Raw genomic sequence first — 24,450 nt, 5'->3', positions numbered from 1 at the left:
TCGGGTTGTGCTCAAGAGTTTCACCCCAACAGGGTACAGAGGGAGCCCCCGAACCACATCTCTGGCAATGGAATATTACTAGAAGGTTCCAGGTCTCTCCCTGGGGTCTCTTCCAAATTCTCAGTCTCCCTTTTATCAGGGGACAGTTTGGGCCAGGCTGGCTGGCCAATTAGGGGCAGCCTTGAATGCTGGGCAGCTCCTGGCTCAGCAGCTGTGCCAAGCACAGCCTCATGGCCTATAGGTCCTATGCCCTGTGCCCCAGCCTTCCTTATTGTCAATTCCTCCTCACCATGGAGTGTCTTATGGAGAGGACCCTCCCAGGGAGATCTGCGCACAGCAGAGCTGACGCTTTTACCAGGAGCTTTGCTCTTCAGGTGGGGCCTTAGCTGCATGGCTAGCAAAGTGGGACAGATTCCAGCACAGGGTGTGGGTATCAGGAGGTCCTGGCACCACACAATGCCAGGAGCTCTGTGACCAGCCCCTCCTCTCAGTGCTGGGAACCTGGCAGAGTCCCCTCTGGGGAGTCAGTCCCATGTGGCCGACAGGTGGCTCCCCTGTCTGCTTCCCAGAAAGCCCCACTTCCACTGCCAAGAAGCCAGAGGGCCAAGGTCTTACCTCGCCATTCAGAAAACAGTAGAGAACAGCCACCACAAAGCCCTGCGAATAGAGAAAGTAAGCCTGAGGATGCTAGCAAAGGACTTTCTGAAATGCTGTGTGGGGCATGGAGGGGGTGACTCTAGGAAGCAGAAATACACCATAATCTGGATGGGGGCACCTGCCCAGGGATCTGGGGTAAGATGGGACAGTTCTACTCTACCAAGATGGGCACACCCATGAGGCCACGTGGCTGGTGGGCAAGTCCTATCCCACAGATTCTAGCTTTGGATCTCACATTCCCTTGTTCAAATCCTTCCCATTCCCAAAGGCCAGCTTTACCCCACTTCCTATAAGAAGCCTTCCCTAAATGCCCTAGAATTTCTCTTGGCTCCTAACCAGCCTGCAGGCTTCTGAGGGTAGGACCCCTCCAGGACAGAATAGACCTGTGCCATCCTTGTCCACCATCTGCCCTCCCTGGGCCATCTTCCCAATCTGCCCTCCCTGGGCCAGATACTGTCATACACAGCAATGCGGAACACCACGCAGAGTAAGTACTTGGCACAGCATATGCACTTAGTTATTCTCTATATATTCTTTAAACCTACACTGAAAAAGCAGGAGCATTTTCTTGAATGCTGCAAATTAGTTCCTTGCAATCCCTGTGCCCTGTGCTGTCGCTTGGAGGTATTGGAAGAATGATAGCTCAAGGACCCCAGAACTGGTCAGCGAGCACAGAGACAGGAGCCCTGGGCTCTGACTCCTGGGCCAGGGCTTTGTCTATGAGCCTATGAGGCCAGTCTCAGATGAGACCCGTGGTCAGTCTCACTAGACTAAGAACCTGGGCCAGGTTAAACGGCCTTGAAGTAAAATGGTGGAGGAGATCAAGTCAGATCTGGAGAGTAACTTTCTGACCATCAAGATCAAATCCTAATTCAAACAGCTGGCTTAGGGAGAGGCACTCTATCCCCAGACACTCCAGAGCTGCCCCTGCCTACGTCCGCCCACTGCTGCTCCTGCCTGCTTATTTCCTCACCGTGATTCGCCTAGCCCCTTACTCATTTCCAGTCCATCCAGTCCTTCCTCCAGGCACAGAGGCAGCATTCTGTTCGCCCTCTCATCCCCTCACTCACTCATGCCTGTTTGCTCGTGCACTTGTGCAGCTCACTGGGCTCTCTGCGGCCAGGCCCTGTGCTGGGGACCTAGAGGTGGGTAAGACAGAACTCAAGGGGTACATGGCCTAGAAAGCTGAAGTCAGGATGTGGACACACTGGGCTCTTGAGGACACTCCACCCTGCACCCCAGGCTGCTGGGAGGTGCCATCTCAGGTCACCCAGGGTGGGGGCCAGGATTGGGGGCAACTGGTTCAGGATACTCAGATGCAGTGATGGGCAGACACCAGTGTGTCTTCTTACAGAAGCCCTGAGTGTAGACAGCAGACAGGGCTCCCTCATCACCTCTACTCTAGTACTCATTTCACAGTCTAGGTTAAAGAGCCTCCAGCACCACCTGCCGGTGAGCAACTGGCTCCCAGTGAGTTCTGCCCTCCCCACGCGCCACACCTACCTGGAAGGAGCCCAGCCCCAGCTCAAACACGAGTCTTTCCCTTTTGCTGACGTTCTCTGGGGAGAAGGCGAATACCGTGTAGTGGATTCCGAATAGTGGGATGAGCAGCAGGGTGGACCGGGCCAGCCGCCTGTCGGGAGAAAGCAAAACATCTGCGCTGGGGACTTCCAGGGCTCAGGGCCAGAGCCACGGAGGGCAGAGAACTCAGCCCCAGTCCCTTATTCTCCCTCCGAGCCGGGGCCCGTGTCCACAGACCCCTCAGCATTCTCTCCCAGTGCAAGTGGCCTGGGCTGCCAGGACTCTCTAGGACATTGTGGGGAGACATCCCCAGTCTGCAGGGCACCCAGTCAGTAGCCTGTTCAGCCACTAAAAATGTGCACACGATTTACAGGGAGCCCGTGGGAGATGTGCAAAACCCTCGGGAAAAGCAAAGTCAGGGCAAAACACAGGGATCAGACTGAGAAGCTTGAGGGAAATGCTGGGTCCTCAGGCAGAGCAGCCGCTCTCCCGTTCCGGAAGAAAGCTCTTTGTGCCTGAAAGAAGCAGTTCTCGACGGGCCACAGAGACAGTTGGCTTTTCAGAGTCTAGGGCTAGCCCGGACACTCACCAAGTGATGGGGAGGTGCTGATGACAGGGAGGGAGGGAAGGCTCAGTGAGGGAACCACAGAGGAAGAAACTCGGGAGGGATTCTAGGGGGAACTTACTGACCCTGGGCATCGGCAATCTCCAAGTGTGCAGGAGGAACCTGCTGCTGGGAAACTGAGTCAAAGGTGGAGGAGAATGCTCTGAAGTGGGCCAGGCAGGGGAGGAAGGGCTGGAGGACTGCAGTGCTTCCTGAGGCAGCTCTCCCGGGGTTCCCCTGCCTGCCTCTGGCCCTAGGCTGACAGCAGGGTGGGGCTCCGTTCTGAAGGCACAGGGCCACAGAAGCCCACAGCTAGGACACTGGGACCATGTGCACTTGTGGGTCCTGCTCTATGGGGGGTGCTCCCAAGGGTTCCCCCAGAGTGGGCACACTGGCTCCCCGTGGGTCTCCCCAGAGAGTCCAGCTCTGCCCTGCAGATGCAGCCTCCCCCACATCTGCATCCGGCCCGGCTCCTCCAGAGAATCAGCCTCCCCAGCTCCCGGCAGAGCTAAGTCCCCTGGGGTGGACAGCAGGCATGAAGCAGTCATTTGATTTGGGGCAAATATACCACGTGTTCCTCTCTCCCTCATCCAGCCTTTCTGGGAGAGAACGTTCTGTTGAACATGGGAGCTCCAGATCTCTAGAGAAGCCGAACTCTTGGAGTCTGTGTGAGGCCCTTGACTTCCTAGCTTACACTAAGAGAGGAGAAGGAAGGAAGGAAGGAGGAGACACAGTGGGAGGAGGAGCAGCCTGAGGAGATCTTCAGGCAGAGGAAGCTCAGCCCGGAAAGGAAGAGGACCGTGAGTGTGGGTGCCCACCCCTTCCCACCCTGCTCACAGACAAGGGCCAACAGGATCCGAGCAGGTTCCTGCTGAGCCCAGATGTAATCCTGACCGGTCCATCCTTCCAGCCTTCCTCTTATCTGTCTGTCTTTGACTGTGACTCCCTGAAGGTGGGAGTGGTGCCTCATTTATCTGGGGCAGGGAGCTGACACTGGGAAAATGCCTGTTCCATGAAGAAATCCATGTGGCACACAGGCCTAGAATGAGAGCCTCAGCATCCTCAAAACAATTATCTCTTGGGCGCTCGGGTCTTGTTCATCTCTGGTTATCCATGCCTGGCACCGGAAGGCAACAGGGGGTGCTTGTAGAAGGAATGAAAGTCAAGAATGCAGAGGAAAATGGCCAGAAACACGGGACACGGATGTCTTGGGGATTCCTCTGTGGCCCTACCTATAGGGGCTACTTTTAAAAAGATGTCTATTGAAGGAGTCCAGGAAAGGAAGCTGGCCCCAGAACATGCCTGTGGCCCCTGCCTTCCTCCTCCTGGTCTCCATCCCCACAGGTGGGACCATTTCCAAGTACCTGTCCCTGTAGTCTGAAAAGGGCCCCGGAAACCAAGAAGTCAAATCTCTCCAGCTTCCGTGGTGGCATTACATGGGACGGATTCAGAGTGTGAGAAACAGTGACGCTTCAGGCCTTTCCCAGCCCCAAGGTGGGTGCAGTGATAGTAGTGAGGGCATTCCACAGCACAGTCCAAGGGCAACACCTTCCCTCCCCGTCAGCCCTACAGCAGCCCCAGAACAGTCAGGGACTTCTGCTGAGGAGCCAGGGCATCCCAGTGGCCACTTTGGCAAATGGGGCAATAGGCACAGACAAGGGGTCTCTAGAGCCCAGCGTTCTGGGACTGTGCTTCTAAGCTAACCGAGGTCTCGAGACAGAAACATATGATGTGAGCCACTACCCATAATGACATGGGGACTAAGCCTCTGTCCTCCTGCCCTGAGGAGCCAGCAATGGGCAGAAGAGTCCTAAAATACCAAGAAGGGCATCAGAGATGCCCAAATTACAGTGGGCTGCCCAGGGGGACAATGGTACCCTGAGTAAAAGGAATGTCCAAATTGAGTCTGATATTCCAGCCAGAGACTCCCTGGGGCAAAGTGCTTAGGATTCCCTGGGTTCAAATCCTCCCTCTGCCAATTAGCGGTCCTTGAGTGAGTGACTTAATCTCTCAGCACTTCAGTTTTCTCATCTGTAAAATGGTGATGATACAAGGACCCAGCTCACAGAGTTCTTGAGGGGATTAAGTGAGTTAATGCTGACTCACACACAAAGTGCTATGGACACTGGAGTGGAGTTCCCTGCCCTGTGCAGGGGAAGGTCTATATGAACTCAGGCTCTGAGACTCTTGGAAATAATTTTGCAGTTGAAAACACTGAAGCTCAGAGAAGGTGGGGACTGAGGAAGGCCACACACCAGGCAGCAGCAGCAGAGAACATGGGGTGCTGCCTCCTCAGGAAGCACTCACAATGGCCGTAGATCCATCCCCATGCCCTGCACACCCACCCCATGACCATGAGGCTGCAGAGAACTCACAAGACACACAGACACCAACATGCAACAGCCAGGAATGGGTTTGGCCTGGGAGGCACAGGCTGGCTCTCCACTCTCCTCCAGCAGCGGCAGTGGCAGCATGCGTCCCCCACCCCTCCAGGATTCCTGGCCACAGCGTCGGCCACGCACACTTACAGAGTAATGGTGGACAGTTCTGACATCCTGCAAGAGTGCTGCTGAGCCCGCTGTGGCTTGCAGTAGCATTTCTGCACGCAGCTGCTGGGTGTGACAAGATTAGCACTTCTGTCAGCTGGGGGGCACCAGGCAGCGAAGAAACTCAGTTTACAGGTTAGGCAGAAAAGAAGAGGGTATGGAGACAGGGCCAGGGCAGTCACATGGAGGAGAATGAGGGAGCCAAGGGCCAAGACATGGGCAGCTCTGGACAGAGAAACGCACGCCTATATGTGGACATGAGTGTGCATGGCCGCACACACACACGCGCGCACGCACTCACACTCACACTGGGACCACTGATAGGTGGGTGGGCTTAGAGGGTGTGTGTATCCGGAAGGTGGCCTGGGCTAGGTCTCACACAGGGAGTCAGGGCTGCCTCCAGAGTTGGCTCCAAGCTTAAGAGCCCAGCCTCGTCGAGGTCCCACTCAACAAGACAAGAGTTGGAAACTCACGCTGCGGACCTTCTGCACTGCCTAGCACAGGCAACCTGAGCCTCTAATCAGGCCAGTTCTAGGCTTGGCTGTGAAGGTCAACTGGGGTGTCCGTCCACTGGTCTTTCCCCTCTACCCTCTCCCTCTCCTCTGGTCCATAGCTTCCTCCCTCTGAGCCCCCCAGCAACTCAGAATCAGCACATACACAGGGGACAGAGGTAAGTCAGATTGAATGGATTGTTAATTCATCCAGACCTAAACTATTCCAATACGACAGCCACTACCCATATGTGGCTATTTGAATTTAAATTAATCAAATTAAAAACCCACATCCTCAGTTTTTCTGGTCACATTTTAAGGGCTCAACAGCCACATGGATCTAGCGGTTATCATATCGGACAGCACAGACATAGGACATGCCCATCACTGCAGGGAGTTCTCAGGGACAGTGCTGGGCTGGACTTCTTGACAAAAGTTCAATGGGCAGGGGCTGAAGACTGAGAGGAGCGCCTTTGGGCATGGGCCCATGGCTTTCAGAAACAAACCACTTCAAGGAGGGGGGCCCAGGCTGCAATCTCGCTCTACACTCTCCTGGGTGGACCCAGGACTTCTGTCTCCTCAGGGACGTCTCAGGCTGATTCTCTGTGTCTCCAGTATGGTCCTGCTTGGACTTGGGCTGACACAAGCCATGAACACTTTCCCCTTCTCTCACAGATGTGTCAGAGATAGATGATGAGCTGTATCATCTTCTCAGATTGCAGAAGGGTTGCTACTTCGTTAACTCTCCTCAGGTACCACACGGCTCTGAGGCTCCTGGGGCTGGTCAGTGAATTAATAAATCAGATTGGACCTGATGCAAATGAGGACAGCTACAGAGACCACACCCTTAGCATTCAGGATCTGCCTTGTGTGATTCCAGTTCTTTAAGAGTAAGCCTGAAGGTACCTGACAGGTGGTGACGTGTCATTTCGCTGAGGCCAGAATTTGTGTCACACACTTCCAAGATGGGGCAAGCCCAGGTTCCCCCGACATCTGTGCATAATGGATTTGGGGTTCCCATTCAATAAACAGCACCATTCAATTCACACTACACTGCGAGGTGGGAACTACAGATCCCCTTTTTCAGAAGAGGAATGCTGAGGTTTGGTTTGATGCTTTGCTACTCAGACTGCCACCCCCAGACCATCAACACCAACACCCCCTGAGAGCTTCTTAGACACGCAGAATCCTAGGTGCCACCTCAGACCTGTGGTCAGAATCTGCACTTTAACTAGATCCCTGGGAGATCCACATGCATGCCAAAGCTTGAGAAGCACTGTTAGGAGGTATTCATCTACCTGAGAAGCTTCTTCATGATTCCTCAATGAATGTCAAAGGTCTATTCGCACACATACAAAGAGACAGACTCAAATAAGTATGTTTTTCTCAATTAAAAGAGCTTAACTGGGTATACAGAAATGGTACCTATTCTATTCTTCAAATTTATTATGTACCTTGCCCTAGCTGAAAAGTTGGTTAGTCTCAGGCTGGGCTCAGTGTCTCACACCTGTAATCCCAACACTTTGGGAGGCTGAGGCAGGTGGATTGCCTGAGTTCAGGAGTTTGAGACTAGCCTGGGCAACATGGTGAGACCCCGTCTCTACTTAAATACAAAAAATTAGCCAGGCGTGGTGGCAGGTGCTTGTAGTCCCAGCTACTTGGGACGCTGAGGCAGGAGAATCACTTGAAGCCAGGAGGCAGAGGTTGCAGTAAGCCGAGAACACGCCACTGCACTTCAGCCTGGGCAACAGAGCAAGACTCTGCCTCAAAATAATAATAATTGGTTATTCTCTCCTATGGCCAGTGACCCCTCAACCTTGGCTTGGGTAAACCACAGAAATCAGGATCCAGGAGACCCCCCTAACTTCAGCTGTTGCTTCCTACATGCCAACCTTAAACCTTCACCCCAAATTCTGAATTTCTCCTCTGTAGTTCTGCTTTCTTTAGCTTCAAGATTGTTCCTGTCCCTCTTGGACCCTAGATGTTTCTATGGTAAACATAGACTTCTCCGATTTTGTTAAGGTTTCTTTGAAAGTATTCCAAAGACCATTTAGTGACAAGTTCCTGGGAAACTCTGCACCTGGCGAAGTTGTGTGGCACTGATGGGGGTCAGGGAGGGCAGATCAAGGAGCAGCTTGGGGGAGGACTGACCCTGGAGGGCTCTTAAAGGAGACGAGTCTAAGGAAAAGTCTCTCCCCAAACCTTCAATGGCTCTGCCCAAAAGGACTCATGGAAAAGAAAAAGAACAAACAGTGCAGGAAAGCCAGAGATGGGGCGGGAGACAGAAAGATGTCAGAATCTCTGAAAAGTCACAGTTAGGGAAAAGGGAAAATAAATTAAGTCAGGAAGAAGAGATGAACCTAGACTGGCTGATGCGATAAACTCTGAGTTGGATCCAAAAGAGACTAAAAGCTCAGGCAAGGGTGTTGGGTGGGGCTGTCTGGAGAACAGAGCAGCCTGACTCAGAAAGTGGGAGACCCTATCACAGGTGCAGGACCCACCCCCACGTCTGCCAGTCAGAGAGCCTTGGCCTCCAGGACTGGCTCCGCCACAGCTTCACTGTGTGTCCGCAGGAAGGTCACAGCCATTTCCATGTCTCGGCACTCACATCTGTCAGCCAGGGATCCAGCACACAGTTTCTATGAGGGCCAAACTCCAGAAATGCTTCCGCAGCTGTTGTGTGCAAGGCTGGCTGGGCTACAGCCCTGGGAAACACCCAGAGAAACGCTAGACAGAGACACCTGCAGGGAGCCCTTTGCAGGCAGCATCCCTTTCTTCTTCACGTCTGCAGTCCTAGGGATCAATGTGGTGCTGGCCACTTGGCGGTCCACAGAATGTGGTGGACTAAGCTGAACACACTCCATAGGGTCTCTCCTGATACTAAGATGCTATGCCACCCCCAGAGCCCTGCCCAGTCCCAGAAGTACTACCTACCACACTGGCACCCCACTAGCAGCACAGCTCACAGATCCTGGGAACTTCCTACCCACCACCACCTCCTCCCCAACCACAAGGACGAGCCACCCCTCCACACTCCCGGCCAGCCCAGAGGGGTCCCAGTTGGGAAGTCTGGGCACCCTAGCTCAGGATTTTGCTCAGCCACTGACTGCTGGGTCATCTTAGGTGATGCCATTTTCCTTCTCTGGACCTCAGTTTCTCTGTCTGCAAAATGAGGGTAACAATTCCCTGCTGCCGGCCCCTAACATGAACTTTGAGGATCGGGTGCTCCTCGGCAGGGGAGGAGGTGCTATGGAAGTGGAAGATGGAGGCTGTGTGAGCTGGAAGGCTCTGGCTATGGAGGAAGCCCCTAGACTGAAAGCTGCCTGGCTGCACTTATGCCTGGCCCCGGCACAGCCATCTCCAGAGATGTGTGCATCCTCCCCAGTGGGGCCAAAGAGACCCCATAGGAGTACAGATGGGTTTTCCCTCCTCCACCTAAGCTGCAGCTTCCAATGCTTGTCTTCCAGGGAGGAGGCCCCTGGAATTAAGCCGCTCACTTCAAGGCAGGGGGCGGAGGCTCTCCCCGAACAGTTAATGTCTACCCTGGAAGCCTCACCTCTCCCCTTTCTGAACCAGTTACCTGCTCACAGAGGTCAACTCCAGCTAACCCTGACCTACCTGAGGCTGAGTGCCAACCCCCGTTGAGGGCTAAGCCCTAACCCTCCTCACCCCTGCCCCAGACCAAGTTGACCCTGAGCACATGCTGAGCCCTGACCCAGCCCCTGATGCCCACTTCCCAAGTCCTGGCACTCATCCTACCAGGAGCATCAGTCAGAGAGGATGAGTGGCTCAGTGCCACCGTCCCCCTGCAGAGGTCCCAGACCCCAACAGGTGCTTCTGAGGCTGGGTCAGGAACACCGTCTTGGTCTATGGAGGACAAACCCTTATCACCTGAGCAGCTGGAACCAACCTACAGGAAAGGGAGTGAATGCTGGTCTGAGGACACAGGCAGGGGGTCCTCTTGGGCTTTCTTGGGGACTCGCGGGCTTAAATTTGTTCTGGAAACAAGAGGAAAAAACCGGAGAGCTGTTGTGGGCAGATCTGAAGGGGCTTTGCGGCCCCACACATAACTCTGGTACCCCAGGGGACTCCGGCACAGCCCTGGAATCTCCCTCTCCCCTCAATCCCTGCCCTCTCACCTCCCCTGAGTCTGGCATTCTCCCCTCCTCCCAGTGCAGACACCTCCCAGCTCCAAGCCAGCTCTGCCAAGCACTCTGGGCTGAGGGGGCTTTCACACAGGCTAGAACCCACCAGGGGCCTCTTCTTCCAGGAAGCCTAATTTTGTACACTTGTTTAATGCTATCTTTTCATCTGTGCATTCCTTGAGGACAGGGATGATGGTGCTGTCAAGCTTGGGGTGAAAGGCCTGCCCGAACCATAGCCATGGCATCCTCCTTCCTCCTAGATTCATGTCACTTCACTGATAACTAGTTCCCTCAGCTGTAACATGGTGATTCTATTTGACAGTGGCTTACCTATTCCACCAGATTCGCTGGATGTTTGCGGGTGTTAAATGTGCATGGATGTGGTCGTGAGTATTTCCAAGTGACCTACAGCTCTTAGCAGTGTGGTCAATTGGATTACTACTCACATTGGCCGACAGGGTCTCCTTGCCCCTGTCACTCAAACATGCTGCTGGACAGAATGGGATCAAGCTGATCCCCTGTCCTCTGTGGGCACTCCCACTTGGCTCACAGACTTCATCCATCTGAGTTTTTAATCATGGGCACTCAAGACTAGCAGAGGTTTGGCTTTCTCTAAAAAAAAAAAAAAAAAAAAAAAAAAAAAAAGGATTTGCTGAGATTGCAAAGCGATTTGTTTTTAATGCCAGAAGCAAACCAACTAGCTGGATCTTTAAATGTCCCAGATTAATAGAGTACTTAAATGTATAAACCATGTGCTAATTACAAGTAGCCCTTATCTATGCATTAGGAAGACCTAACAAGACTCAAGGCTCCTGTGTGTGGAGAACCTGAAACCTTGGCTCACACTTCTTTCCCACCAGGCCCTGGGGATTCTTGCTGCCCAAAGCAGAATGTCTGAACTGGCAAAGTGTGTTCAGGGTTCAGTAGGGTATCCTATTTAGTATGGAAAGCTGAGAGGACCCCACAGAGAAGAGGCTGGGGGCCCTCAGTAGAAGAACAAATCCTACCAGGAAGGGGAGGAAATCAAGACCACTAGAGCTCAAATGAGAGATGAGGTTGACTTAGCTCCCTGCCAGCTTCAAATATGGGAGACAACTGTTAGTGTGTGACCAGATCCACACCCAAGCAGGAGAAACTGAGGCCAGACACAAGGGCAGTGTCCAACACTAGACAGGAGATGAGGCGAGCAGCGGGGCCCTATTTTGCGAATCCTTGAGATGAAGGCAGGAATGATGTATCTAGGGCAGGTTTTGTAGTAGCAGAGGGCTGGCCTCCCACCCCACAGTGCAGGGCCTCTAAGACTTTATGATTTATATTGATGAATAATTTTCCTCTACATAATATACACATATAAGCAAGAATTGGTAAAAAACTAGCAAACCATGAAAATAAAAACAGTAAAAGGATAGCAAAAAAAAAAAAAAAAAAAAAAGCACTTTTTCCAATGTGACGTAATCATTGCATAGGCAGAAAAAACCTGGCTGAACACCTCAGGCCCTGTGCTAGTCCCCCACCCCTGAGAAAGGGTTTCACATGGGGAGGTCCCCAGGCTGAACAGATTGACAGACCAAGAGCAAGCTCCACCTCCCTAAAGAAGCCTCAAGGAGCCTTAGGGAAGGATCTGGGATTTGGTCCCTGAGCAGTTCCTGCTTCTTCCCCCTAGAAGAATGACTGAGGAAGGGGGCCCTAGGGGAGCCCTGTACTGGGATCTCTCACTGTCCCACTTGTCATCTGTCCCACAGGGCAGCCATCAAGGTTGTGACCCAAGTCTCTGATGAAGGCAGTACCATGCACCCAGTGACGCACCTAGTGAAGATACCTCAGCTCCTCCTCACTTGCTTTCTTCTGAAGGAGCAGAGGAAGCCACACATAGGGCTTTTGCCTTACCAGCAGACGGACCCCAGGGACTGCCCTCAGAACCAGAGTGTGCCCATCCACCCCGCCCAGCCAACCACAGGGGACTACCAACCTTCCTCCCCAGCATCAGAAATGTCCTCATACCCCACACACCCAGCTGGTCATGCTCCCATTCACAAGGCCAGAGATGGGAGGTAGAAGGTGCTCTGATTTCAGAATGAGACAGGGCATAGAGAAGTGGGAGAGGGCAGGCAAAGATAGGCTGTTAGGGACATGACTGCAGAAATACTTCTTGCAAACCAAGTGGCCATGAAGTGGAGAAAGCCCTACGCTCTATGGTAAGAGGCTGCCCTCTAACCCAAGAATCCCCAAACAATCAGATGTTCATCAGAAAGGAAGGAGTTGAAGAAATAAGACCACATGCAGAGGTAGAGCTGCCCTGAGGGCCAGTGGAGGAAAGAAAGTACCCCCATTCCAACACCCAGACCAGTGAAAATGTGTCCACCTGACTCCCTAGTGGGAACTGGGCAACTTCCACAGTCTGGGCTGGGGGTGGGAATATCAGGCAACAGTGTATCAAAGGTATTCATGAGCTTCCCATAGAACCAGGAACCCCAAAGGAAATTCAACTTCTAACCAACCAAGAACCTACCTCCCTTAAGAAATCTGGTGTTTTCCATCTTGACTCCTAGTCAGTCTCTCTGTCAGGCGCTCTCTCTCTCTCTCTCTCTCTCGCTCTCTCTCTCTCTCTTTCTCTCTCTCTCTCCCCCTCTCCCTCTCTCTCTCTTCCTGCCCATCCATATCATGGTCATGCAGCTGAGGAGCTCCTGGGTTTGCTTAATGCTGGAAGGGCAACTATATTAAAGGCTGTTTAATCAGAAGAAGATCTGCAAATGCCGATGCTAGGTCACCCTATCAGCAAAGCACAGGCCTTCTTCTGCCTGTGACCTGAATGCAGGGCCCGCGTGGCTGTCAGCAATGGCTGTGGCATCCACACAATGGTACTTACAAGTAGATGCTGGACTCATTGCCTCCCATGTCTGGAGACTGAAGTTTCTGCACAAGGATGACGATAATGCCAATAAAAAGCACAAAGTTAACCTGAGGAGCGAAAAAAAAAAAAAAAAAAAAAAAAAAAGCAAATGAACATGATTCTTGGCAAAGACTTTCTATACCTCTGCCTCAGCATAGGCTATTATTCCTCCAGCAGGACCCTCCCCCACCTAGTCAAGATCCCATCTACACTTTTAATCCAAGATGGCGGCATGATAACTCGCATTTCTCTCTCCAGCCTCCCACAGTATCATTGAAATGAAGGAAGAAATAGAAGAAAAAGAATTCCATAGAAGTACGGGAAATAGGAAAGGACATCATGAGTAAGTCAGAAAAGTAAACCATTTCTAAAAGAGAAAGAGAAAACAGGATCAGGGTGATGGGAAAACTACAGCCCAAAAGAGATAAAGTAAGGCTACTGCAGAAGTGAGAGTTGTTCTTTAGAGAAATTCCAAGTTCAGAGTCATCAAATATGGGGAACCAGAATGGACAGCCATAAGCATTGCTAATTAAAGGGCTGCCTGGGAGTGGCAATAGTAGCATTGTCTTCAGATAAAGACTGGGGACAAAAGCTTCCTCAACAAAGTAGGAAGCTATGTGAACAGTCACAAAGGAGGAGGAAAGGGAGCAAAGAAACAGAAACAAGGCACAATGACAGGTCTACACAGGACTACACAATATCCTTTGGGTGTAGCCAAAGCAGCCCTTGGAGAAGAAAATGAAGAGCCAAAAACTAACTGATTAAAAAAAATAATAAATACTGGAAAACACTTAAGCATTCAAATCAAAAGCTAGAAAGATTACCACAAATGTAACTTATATAAGAAAGAAATTAATAATTATAAAAAATTATCAGAAAGAAATAAGAAAAAATAAGAGAACTGATCAACAAAAATAAAGTTTTATTTTTGCTTTTATCTTGTTTGTTGGTTTTTACAGATAAATTTAATGACAAAGCCTGTTCCATGAGGGCAGGATTCTGTCAATCTTGTTCTCTGCTACATGCCCAGTTTGATCAGTGTCTGAAGTTTACAAAAATAAGCAATGGGGAAAGGATTCCCTATTCAGTAAGTGATGCTGGGATTGCTGGTTCACCATATGCAGAAGAGTGAAACTGGACCCCTTCCTTACACCATATTCAAAATTTAACTAAAGATGAATTAAAGACTTAAAGGTAAGACCTCAAACTATAAAAGTCCTAGAAGAAAACCTAGGAACCACCATTCTGGACATAGGCCTTGGGAAATAATTTATAGCTTTCTCCTCAAAAGCAATTGCAACAAAACCAAAAATTGACAAGTGGGACCTGATTAAACTAAAGAACTTCATAGCAAAAGAAACTGTCAACAGAGCAAACACACAACCTACAGAATGGGAGAATATATTTGCAAACTATGCATCCAACAAAGGTCTAATATCCAGCATCTATGAGGAACTCAATTCAACAAGCAAAAGACAAATACTTTTATTAAAAAGTGGAAAAAGATATAAACAGATACTTCTTAACAGAAGATGTACAAGCAGCCAGCAAATATATGAAAAAATGCTCGACATCACTAATCATCAGAGAAATGAGAATCAAAACCACAGTGAGACTCCATCTCACATCAGTCAGAATGGCTATTACTAAAAAGTCAAAAGACAACAGATGCTGGGGAGGAGGCAGAGAAAAGGGAGTATGGAAACACTGTTGGTGGGAATGTAAATTAATTCAGCCATCATGGAAAGCAGTTTGGAGATTTCTCAAAGAACTTAAAACCATCATTAGACCCAGCAATCCCATTACTGACTATATGCCCAAAGGAAAATATATCATTCTACAAAAAAGACACATGCATTGGTTTGTTCATCACAACACTATTCACGATAGCAAAGACATGGGATCCACCTAGGTGCCCATCAACAGTGGACCGGATAAAGAAAATGTGGCACATATATACCATGGACTACTACATAGCCATAAAAAGAATGTAGACACAACCTTTACAGCAACATAGATGCAGCTGGAGGCCATTATCCTAAGTGAATTAACACAGAAACAGAAAACCAAATACCACATGTTCTCACTTAGAAGTGGGAGTTAAACATTGGGTACTCATGGACATAAAGACAGCAACAATGGACACTGGGAACTACTAGACAGCAAGGGAGGATGGGGGGCAAGGGTCTAAAAACTAACTATTGGGTACTATGCTGACTACCTGGGTGATGGGATCAACTGTACCTGTAACTTCAACATCATGTGATATACCTATGTAACAAACCTGCACGTGTATTCCCTGGATCTAAAATAAAAGTTGAAATTATTTTTTAAAAAGCGAAAAAAAATCAATACCTGGTACTTAGTAATACTGCTAACTGTATGTGTTAGTCAATGAAAAAGGAAAAAATATAATTAAACAAATTTAGGAATGAGAAAGATGGCAAGACAATAAACACACAATATTTTAAATGATGAGAGAAAAGTGAACAAAATGAGGAAACAAATATTAACAAAATCAACTTAAGAAGAAATAGAAAATCTAAGTAGAACAATAACCTCAGAAGAAATTAAAAAGTAGTTAAAGGTGTATGCATTAAAAGGTACCAGGTCTAGATAATTTTATAGACCAGTTCCAGAATAACATTAAGAAAGATGTAATTTACATACTGCTTAATTGTTTCAAGGCAAATTAAAAAACAAAACAAAACAAAACCTTCAGGATTACCTATGAGGCTAACAAAATTTTGCTACGAAAACAGAATGAGGAGAGAAAACACACAGATACACACATGTGTACCTAAGACCGCAGAATTTTATGAACAATGCCAAAAACTTTAAACAAAGTATTAAAAAACAAAATTTAGCAATACAGTAAAAGAATAAACAGATCATGTTAATAAAGGTTTTACCCCAAAAACCCACCCCCAAAAATCTAATATTTGTTACAATAACAGACTAAAACAACGAGCTTCCATTATCCCCCATAAGACCAGCAAGTGTAATTCAGCAAAGACATGGGAAATGAGCGCTCTTGTACCTTGCTCATTGAGAGCAATCTGATCTGCATGAAAATGTTAAATGTACATACTCTTCATCCCAGAAATTAGACTCTTGAGATTTATTCTAAAGACATATTCACATATGCTCAAGATATGCACAAATATGTTCATTGTGGCACTGTTCATAACAAAGGAAAACTGGAATACTATAAATATCCATCACTAAATAAATGATTACTTGAATGAATGCCTCCAAAACACATTTGATACAATTTGTCACCCATTCCTGATTTTAAAAAAACAAAAAACAAAACAACAACAACAAAGAAACACTGAAGCCAACAAGAAAAACTTCCCAATTCAATGAGGGGTAACTGCCAAAACTAGAGCAAACACCATCCCTACAAAAACAAGGGCTAAAAGATGTAAACACTGGAAAGAAAGAGCAAAATCTATTTTCATTTGACGATTATATAATTTTCTACCTAGAAAATCCAGGAGAACCAACTGAAAAGGTATAAAAACCAGTAAGAGAGTTCAGAAGCATAACTAAGAAAAGACACAATACATAAAAAACAATAGCTTTCCTGTACACTAGCAATAGTCTATTAGAAAATACAATGAAAGAATGATTCCCAGACCCACTTAAAGCCCAAACTGGAAAACACCTTAGAGGTAAACATAGCAAGAACAGGGAAGATAACTAAAAAGCTTAACCAAAATGACTCTGTAAGAAAGACTGAATACTTGGAGAATCATGCCACATTCTTGGAGAGGATGACTCAGTCTTTTAAGAAAATAAATTCTCTTCCAAATTAGTCTGTAAATGCAATGCAATTCCTACACAAATCTTAATTACACTTGTTTGGTGCAACTCGACAAGGATATTCAAAAGTACACCAGAAAGAGTAAACGTGCAAGGAAAATTTGAAGAAAACAAAAGAATAATGAAGGGATAATCTGCATACCAGAACATGCTACAAGGTTACAGTAACTAGCATAATGGTGCATCTGCCATGGGAATGGACAAATAGATTAGTAACCTAGAATAGAAAGTCTGGAACCAAAGACCAGTATATTGAGTGTTTATAATAAAATGACATTTCAACATAATGGAAAAAGGATTCAATAAAAAGGATTGAGAGGGTAGGATGTCCATCCATTGAAAAAATAAAATTAGATAAAATTGAATATCATTTCAGACCAGACAAAACAATAAAATTTCAGCTGGATTGATATGCACATGTAATAGCCCACAAAAAGTGTAGACTTTGTTTTACATCCACAAAAGTGTTACGAAACAAGAATAACACTTTTATATCTTGGGTTGGGAAAGGCCTCTATCAACCAGAAATAAGGCTTGGAATTAACTAAGAGAAATCTTGACCATTTGACTATATAAATGCTACGCAGAAATCGCAATATACTTACAACATATACAACATAGGAAGTGTTAACTATCCTTTAAACTGTAACTAATAAAATCTGATAGAAAACTGAACAAGAGAAATAAACAGGAATATCCACAATAACAACAAATTGCCAATTAATGTTTGGAAACATGCTCAGTCACCCTAGCGAGATGGAGAAATGTACATTAAAATTAGAAGCCAGCAATCCTCCATAAACCTGTGCAAAAAATTAAATGATTGATATTATAAGTGTAGACAATGAAATGGGGAAGTGAGCCACTCTTCCTCAGGAGGCATAAATTATTAAAGGGTTTTTGCAAAGCAATTTGGGATCTGAAATTTTAAACGTGTACCCCTTTCAACCCAGCAATTCCACTTCTAAGGATTTATTCTAAAGAAATATTTCTACATGCTCAAAATTATGCACAAAACTATTTCTATCTTTTGTAATAAGGAAAAAATGAGATAATCTAAATCTCCAGTGCTAGGGGAATAGCTAAAGAGTTTGTGCATCCCTGTTACAGATTATCATGCAGCCATGACGGAGTAGGAAGTCAGGGTTGTGTGGGGACTCTTTCATTTCTCTTCCTTACATGCCTTTCTGCCCAAGACCCTGTCTCTTCCCTTCCTCTTCATCCCAAGGACACTCACCATGATAGAGCCAACCACAGGGCCTTTGATCACCCACCACAGAGCTGTGCTGTCATTCATATCCCAGCAGCTGAAAGATGGACAGAGAGAAGCAAGATCGCGTCCGTGAGTCGGCAGCATAGAAGCCTGCAGGACACTGCCCCATCTAGCTGGGCGCCCAACACTTTCACCACTGCAGCTCTCTGAGGAGAAGAGAGCTCTGGCTAGAAGAAGAGCTCTCCAGCGGGCTGCAGACTCCAGCCTGGTCCTGGCTTTGAAAATCCCCTGCTTCTGAGCCTCTATCTTTCCCTCCGCTCACCTATCAAGGCAGGGCATGAAGCCCAAAAGTCAGGATCACCAGTGAGCTCCTAGGAAAGGACCATTTTCCCCCATAAGACCTACAGCTCTTAGGATGTGACCTCCCCCTCAACATGCTTCCTCCCCTCCCTAAAAGGAAAACAGGCACTCAGCTGAGTGCAGAAGTAGACAAGGGCTCAGAGACCTAGCACATTCTCTTGCTGGGTTGCTGGTTGAGACGCAGCTGGGTGGGTCACCTGCATGGGGCCAGGGCTCAGGTGGTGCCCAGTGCTGGGCTTTAGTCTGGGCCTGGCATTGAATGGTGTGTTGGGGGCAGTTCATGTGAAGTCAGGGCAGCTACTGAGAACCCATCTGTAAGAATCTACTCTGTGCTGTGGCCCTAACTCCTGAGCGTGTACTAACCCTGTGTCATCAAAGTAGAGTCTCAGCGTAGCCCACACCATCACACACACAGTTGGGGTCCCTGAGAGAACAAGAAAAAGAGGTCCATGAGAACAGGAAAACCAATATGGCCAATGTCCACTGCAGACCTGGGGCTCCCAGAGGCTATCATTCCCCCATGACACTTGGAATTCCTGGGAATTCTAACTGTTCCTCACACCCAGGCCTCCTAAGCGTCTACATGTCCCTCAGACCAAGGGCTGTCTTGTCTCTCAGAGGACTCCTGGGCATAACTCCACCCTGAGACAGTGGGCTGTCCACAGGCAAGAAGAACGAGAGTCCAAGAAAGAGCCTAGGCCATTAGACTCGGGCAGGGCAGTGCCTCCTCCTCACCTGACACTTCCTGAAGGCAGAACCAAAGACACACCTGGACACACCTGACCACAGGACCTGAGCCTGTCCAAGCCACAGCCAGGAACCTACCCCAGCCAATAATGGTGTACCAGTAGAAGTATCTCCTTTCAGGGAAGAAGGTCTCCACCAGCAGAGTGAAGAGGTACAGGCCCTCGATGAACAGCCAGAAGTAGTTGGACACAACACAGTAGTGGAAGAAAACCATGATGGCCTTACATTCCACCTGCAAGGAGAAGCGCCAGGGTGAGGGGCGTGAGCCCAACAGGAACAGGAGCAGGGGAGAATCCTAGGGCCCTTTGGTTCTGGCATGCTCAGGCTCAAACATCCCAAGGATCTAAGAGAGTCAATATTCCTGGATCAAAGAGTTGAAAATTGCAGCATCCCATGATTCTGAGTCAAAGCTGTTCATGGAGGCAAAACTGCACACACAGGACAAAAACAGGTGGCAGACACAGAGCTTCCTCATGACTAGCTCATCCTCCTTCACTTTCCTGCTCCTACCCTCTCTCCCACAGAGGAGGGGAGGAAGGAGAGAATCAGCCAGAGGACCCTGCAGGAGGCTCCTTAGTATAATGAGGATTTGGACACCTTTCTGGTGGGGGGGATACATATTCCTGGCTTCCAGAACTCTCTACTCATAGAGGCTCCCCAAGCATGTCCTCTGGTCAAGGCCCTGGACTTTACACTCTTCTTCCTAACTTACCTCCTCAAAGACCAGCTTCTCTGCATGCTACCTCCTCCAGAGGTATGAGACCTGGGGAGGTGTCTCTAAAGACCCCTGGCCAATCAGCACCTGGGCTCCATCCCAGGCTAGTTAAATGACCAGCATCAGTTTCCTCGTCAGTCAAGTGGGATTTGGTGTTCCCAGCTGACCTTCCTCCACTGCCTTGCCAAATGAAACACGCAGGGTAAGAGACAGGAAACATCTTGGCTGCAAGTGATGTCGTACATTGGCTCATCACCTACTAGTAACTTAATTCATGAGTTTTCACATAAACCAGGGGTGGTAGGGCAATGCCTTCACCTGCAGGAACACACTTGACCTGCAGGATGTCAGGCAGGTAATGTGCGTCCTAGGGAACCAAAGGGATGGTGCAGGGCCTTCCAGGCAGAGCCCTAATGGGCCTGCTCGGCTCACTCACTGTGGAGATGAAGCAGTGGTTGCTGTCCTGCTCCGCATACAGAATCCAGTCTTTGATGAAGACAGAGATCGCCCTCAGCATGAACGACACAAACAGGTTCATGTGGATGAAGTTGCGTGTGCAGTGTAGCTTCCTACATGAGTGGGCCAGGGGAGAAAGAAGCCTTGGACCCCACAGCATTTCACACCCACCCTCTATGTGGGCATCTGTGGTGGGCCAACTCTGTGGCTTTATCTCAGCAGGTCTCCCACCCAGGCCACCCTTCTGCCAACCTCTAAATCCTCACTGACTTTCAGGCCCCTGTAACCCAGATCCACCACCCCACATGGCCAGACTTCTCCCTCCTGTGGCCTCTGACTATCTAGACCAGGAAGACAAAAGCAAGTAATGCAGATTTCCTGCCCGGGCTCTGCCTGGCTGCATAGCCCTGTACAAGTCAGTTGCCCTCTCTGGGGTGAAGTTTCCCATCTGTTATCCTTGGGGTCGGGGAAATGCCTTCCAAGGGGTCTTCTAGGGCTGACATCAAGTGGGAGGGGAGAGATGGGCCAAGGCCTCTGAGGCCCTGGCCAGTTCTGGTGCTTGCTTGAATGTTGCTGAGGGTCTCACCGGAAGCGACACAGGATGACCATGGCAGTGGTGAGGGTGACGAGGGAAGTGCTGTAGCCAACCGTGTAGAGGGCCTTCACTGACAGGTAGTAATAATTCTGAAGGAGATCACAGGACAGGCAGGACTTCATGTGAGACCTGCCCACAGCCAGCCTGCCTCGGGCCTGCACGCAGTCTCCCAGGCCAGGGCCTGCCCACCTCCAGGCCTAGCTCCTCCTTCCTCTCTTCTGCTGATGTCATCTCCACCACCTCCTATCCCTGGCCAAGCCTCTTACTCCCCTTTGCACAGTGTCAGCATTCTGCAGATGCTCAGCACATGCTGTTGAAGGCAAGAGCGCTGTCCAATCAGAACAGACCGCAGCCTTGGCCTGCACAAAGGTCCAGGAAGCCCCCTGCTGGGCCTGGCATTAACCCAGTGGCATTAATTCCAGTATCCTGGAAGAGCAGCCAGGTGTAGGTGGGGAGGAGTAGGCAGCATCCCAGCTGCTTCTCAGCCCCGGCAGGTGCTCATGAATGCTGCCTACTGACCTAAGTTTCCTCAGCCCCACCCTCATCACCTCTGAGGAGCAGGGTGCAGACACTCACCTGGTCCCCAGTCTCAGATTCATATTCATCAAACCCACAGGCATCAAAGTAATGAGGGAAGGGCTCCGACCAGCCATCCTCCGTGCAGTTCCGGCTCACCACTCCCATGTCTGCAGCAAAAAGAAAACTCAGCGAGGCCCAGAAATGATTAAGAGGGCCCTGAAATTCTAATGCAAAAATGACGTGTTCAGTGGGTATTCCTGGAAACCCCTAAGACCAACTGGGAAGCATGGGGAAAGGTTTCAGAAATCAGTGATTGCTGATCAGAGAGATGGAGAGACAAGGAGCAAGCTCATCTCAACCAAAGATGGGGAGACTGCACCAGCTGACTTCAGCATCCCTGCATCCCTCCCCTCTGGAACATTTCCAAATGCTCATCAGGGATGGGCCTGAGTCCTCCCCTGGGCCCTGGATCAGCACTTCTCAAACGTCAGTGTGCAAAACCACCTAGGAGACTGATTACAAATACAGATTCCAGGCCTGCCCTTAGGGATTCTCCGTCAGGAGATCTGGGCACTTTCAGGAATCCCCTCTGGTGACTGCAGGGTGTGGGTGGGGTCCTTGGCACACCTTGGGAACACGGTTTGATGTGATGCTTCCCCTTGGTGCTCTGAGCCTCACAGCAGCTGCAACATCTCGCATCAAGGGGACACAGCGCTTGCTTCATTAACAAGGTCCAGATTTCCACTAACACACGGCCGGATCTTATGAAGATATATATCTGGGTTTCTTTTAAAGTGTTGTCTTTCAGAGTTTGGGAGGGCTGTTTCCTGTCACTAATGTACTTTAATTCTATTTTGGTTGACTTTAAGGCCATTCAGTGGGACACTCAAGAGGGTGGGATCAGTCATGGCCATTAAATGAATCATGTGCTGGCTGCACAGTAGAGTCCAGGCTGGATTTTGCCCTGCCCGGGGCCGTGCCAGTCTTTCAAGGTTGCTTTTTCATTCTCCCCTCACCCGATGGTTTATAATGGTGGGCCACTCATGTCCAGGGCAGGGGGCTGAGCAAGCAGCTCCCTTTTTCTCCAGCCCAGCACCTGAGTGTGACCCAGCCTGACACTGGAAGTATCTGGTCTATCGGGACACGTGTGGTTGGTTCTTCCCCTTACAGCATTCAAAGACCAGGACATTGTATAAAACAAGAGACACCTGCAGAAAAGGAGCTCCAGTACCCATATTGTTGAACAGAAACCTCCCCTCTGCAGCCAACGCCACCTCCAGGGAGCTCAGGAAGGAGGCAAGGAGGGCAGCAGGTCAGCCCCTGTGGGAGGCAGAGGCCAAGAGAGCAGATCCTTCCAGTTTTCCAATCTGTGTCCCTCGCTTCCTGCATTAGAAGATCTAAGGCCAGTTCTCTTTAGCCAAGAAAGTCAGAAATGAACTTCCTGGGATGTGGGTAATTCTGCCAGAAAGGAGAGTTCTGCCCACAACAGGGAGACTGGGCCCAGCCCTTCTCCAGCTCTGAGTTCTACGGCACAGGCTAAGGGGGAAGTTTGGCAAGCCCAGGGAGAGCAAAGGAGCTCACTTCTGTCCCACAGCTGATGCCAAACTGTCCCTTCTTCCAGCAAATCTGTCTCAGGCAACCTCCTTTTAAGTCCCTCTGAACACTTCTTTCAGAAAGTCTGAATGTCCCAGGGAAATCACCACTGTGGCCAAGTTCCTTCCCCTCCTGGGGCCTCATTTCCTCTCTGCTTTGCTCACATCAGGATGGTGGGAAGAGGAAAGGGAAGCTGCTTTGAAAAACAATTTAAAAAAAAAAAAGTGTTCTAGAAGGAAAAGCGGTTTCCTTTCTTTTATTTTCCTTCTTTCTTTTTTTCCTTTTTATAACACAGTGTGGGCTCAGAGAAACATAAACCCTTTTGTTCAGAACTGTTCTGTGAATTTGCCACTGTATTGTTCTGATAGAAATCTCCGGAAGATGGAGTGCTCTTGAGATTGTCAAAACCCCGCAGTGATTGTGCCTACTTCACTAGGCTGATTTGCCCCAGTAACTGCACAGGAACACAAAACTTTCAGGCAGCTTTCCCAAAGGGGTGCCCGTCCCGGGATCAGCCCATCAGCATCACCTGGAAGACTGGCGAGACAAGCACATTCTCAGGCCCCACCCCAGGCGGAATGAATTACAGACTGCCAGGAACCTGTGTTTAACAAGCGCACGAGGTAACTGTGATGCACGGTTAAAGTTTGAGAGCCACTGTTCTACATGTTGGAGTTCAGAAACAGTCAATCCCAGAGTTCTTTATTTGAAGTCCACAAAGAGACTCTAAGACATCCGTGTCTCCCCTGAAATTCTACACATGATGTTCTGCCTGTGTGCTTTTCCATGAAGATAATCTGTACCTTTATCAGAGAAAAAAGTCACCTGCCAAAGATCACACAGCCACAGAGGAGCAGAGCCCAGCCTGGGATGGGGTTCTCAAAGCTCACACATCAGCAGATGCCCTTCCCTCCAGCCAGTCCACAGTCAAACCCAGCCTAACCCCTTACCTGAGAGATCTAAGGAGTTACTGTCACCAAAATCAGACTCTCCTGAAAAATACAGACATAGGCATGTATCCAAATGCCTGGCTTACAGTTAGCTACTGTTTACTCTCCGCCCCGGAAGGCTCAGGCTACCCCTGGTCTACAGGAAGTAGGGGGTGGGGTCCTCGCCAAGAGGCAACATCACACACAGCAGCCGCGCACCTTCCTCACACACTGCACCTTCTAACACCACTCTCCCTGTCTTTGCATTTCTGTGATGTTCAGGATGGTCCAGGACTCAGTTCTCCACCACCACAGGTAATGGCAATGGGTACTGCCAGGAGGATGGGAGGGCCTCCAGAATGGAGAGGAATGGGAGAAAATGAAAAGGGATGGTTGGGCCTTTTCAAACAATGGGCAAAAAACAGCAAAATGGGTCCAGGGCTTGGGGTTTCCTTTTTGGTGCTCAATCCTCCACCTCAGCCTCCAAAACTGCTCTTCATCAAAGGGAATCTGGAAGACTTCATTTTCAGACAGTTTTTCCTCTCTTCCTACTCTCTATTCCCATTTCCACCCTTTTCTTATGCCAAAACCCCTGCTTGAAATGAGACCCCATTTCCACCCCACCCCCCCTTCTCAAAACT

The 24,450-nt window shown here is 49.1% G+C and overlaps 2 protein-coding genes across 8 annotated transcripts in view; one reads left to right on the top strand and one right to left on the bottom strand.

Moving 5' to 3' along the window:
* GGCT (gamma-glutamylcyclotransferase) overlaps positions 1–24,450 on the top strand; it is a 1,150,694-nt gene that overhangs the window by 552,403 nt on the left and 573,841 nt on the right. The gene's annotated exons all lie outside the window — the stretch shown is intronic.
* The window catches only part of ADCYAP1R1 (ADCYAP receptor type I), a 59,246-nt gene that overhangs the window by 5,898 nt on the left and 28,898 nt on the right, over positions 1–24,450 (bottom strand). For 2 of the 7 annotated variants that reach the window (XM_050783232.1, XM_050783231.1), the window contains 10 exons: positions 21,345–21,454; positions 20,760–20,857; positions 20,154–20,286; positions 19,081–19,234; positions 18,619–18,679; positions 17,920–17,989; positions 12,831–12,922; positions 5,311–5,394; positions 2,161–2,290; positions 616–657 (listed from right to left, as the gene is read on the bottom strand). In XM_050783232.1, coding sequence (XP_050639189.1) covers positions 616–657; positions 2,161–2,290; positions 5,311–5,394; positions 12,831–12,922; positions 17,920–17,989; positions 18,619–18,679; positions 19,081–19,234; positions 20,154–20,286; positions 20,760–20,857; positions 21,345–21,454 — 974 coding nt within the window. Of the gene's footprint in view, positions 1–615; positions 658–2,160; positions 2,291–5,310; positions 5,395–9,733; positions 9,818–12,830; positions 12,923–17,919; positions 17,990–18,618; positions 18,680–19,080; positions 19,235–20,153; positions 20,287–20,759; positions 20,858–21,344; positions 21,455–23,830; positions 23,873–24,450 lie in introns of all 7 variants that reach the window. The other 5 variants (XM_050783229.1, XM_050783230.1, XM_050783227.1 and 2 more) reach the window with 5 other exon arrangements.

Source organism: Macaca thibetana, chromosome 3 (genome assembly GCF_024542745.1).
Source record: "Macaca thibetana thibetana isolate TM-01 chromosome 3, ASM2454274v1, whole genome shotgun sequence".
NCBI lineage: Eukaryota > Metazoa > Chordata > Mammalia > Primates > Cercopithecidae > Macaca > Macaca thibetana.
This window is presented reverse-complemented; position numbering and strand designations above follow the sequence as displayed.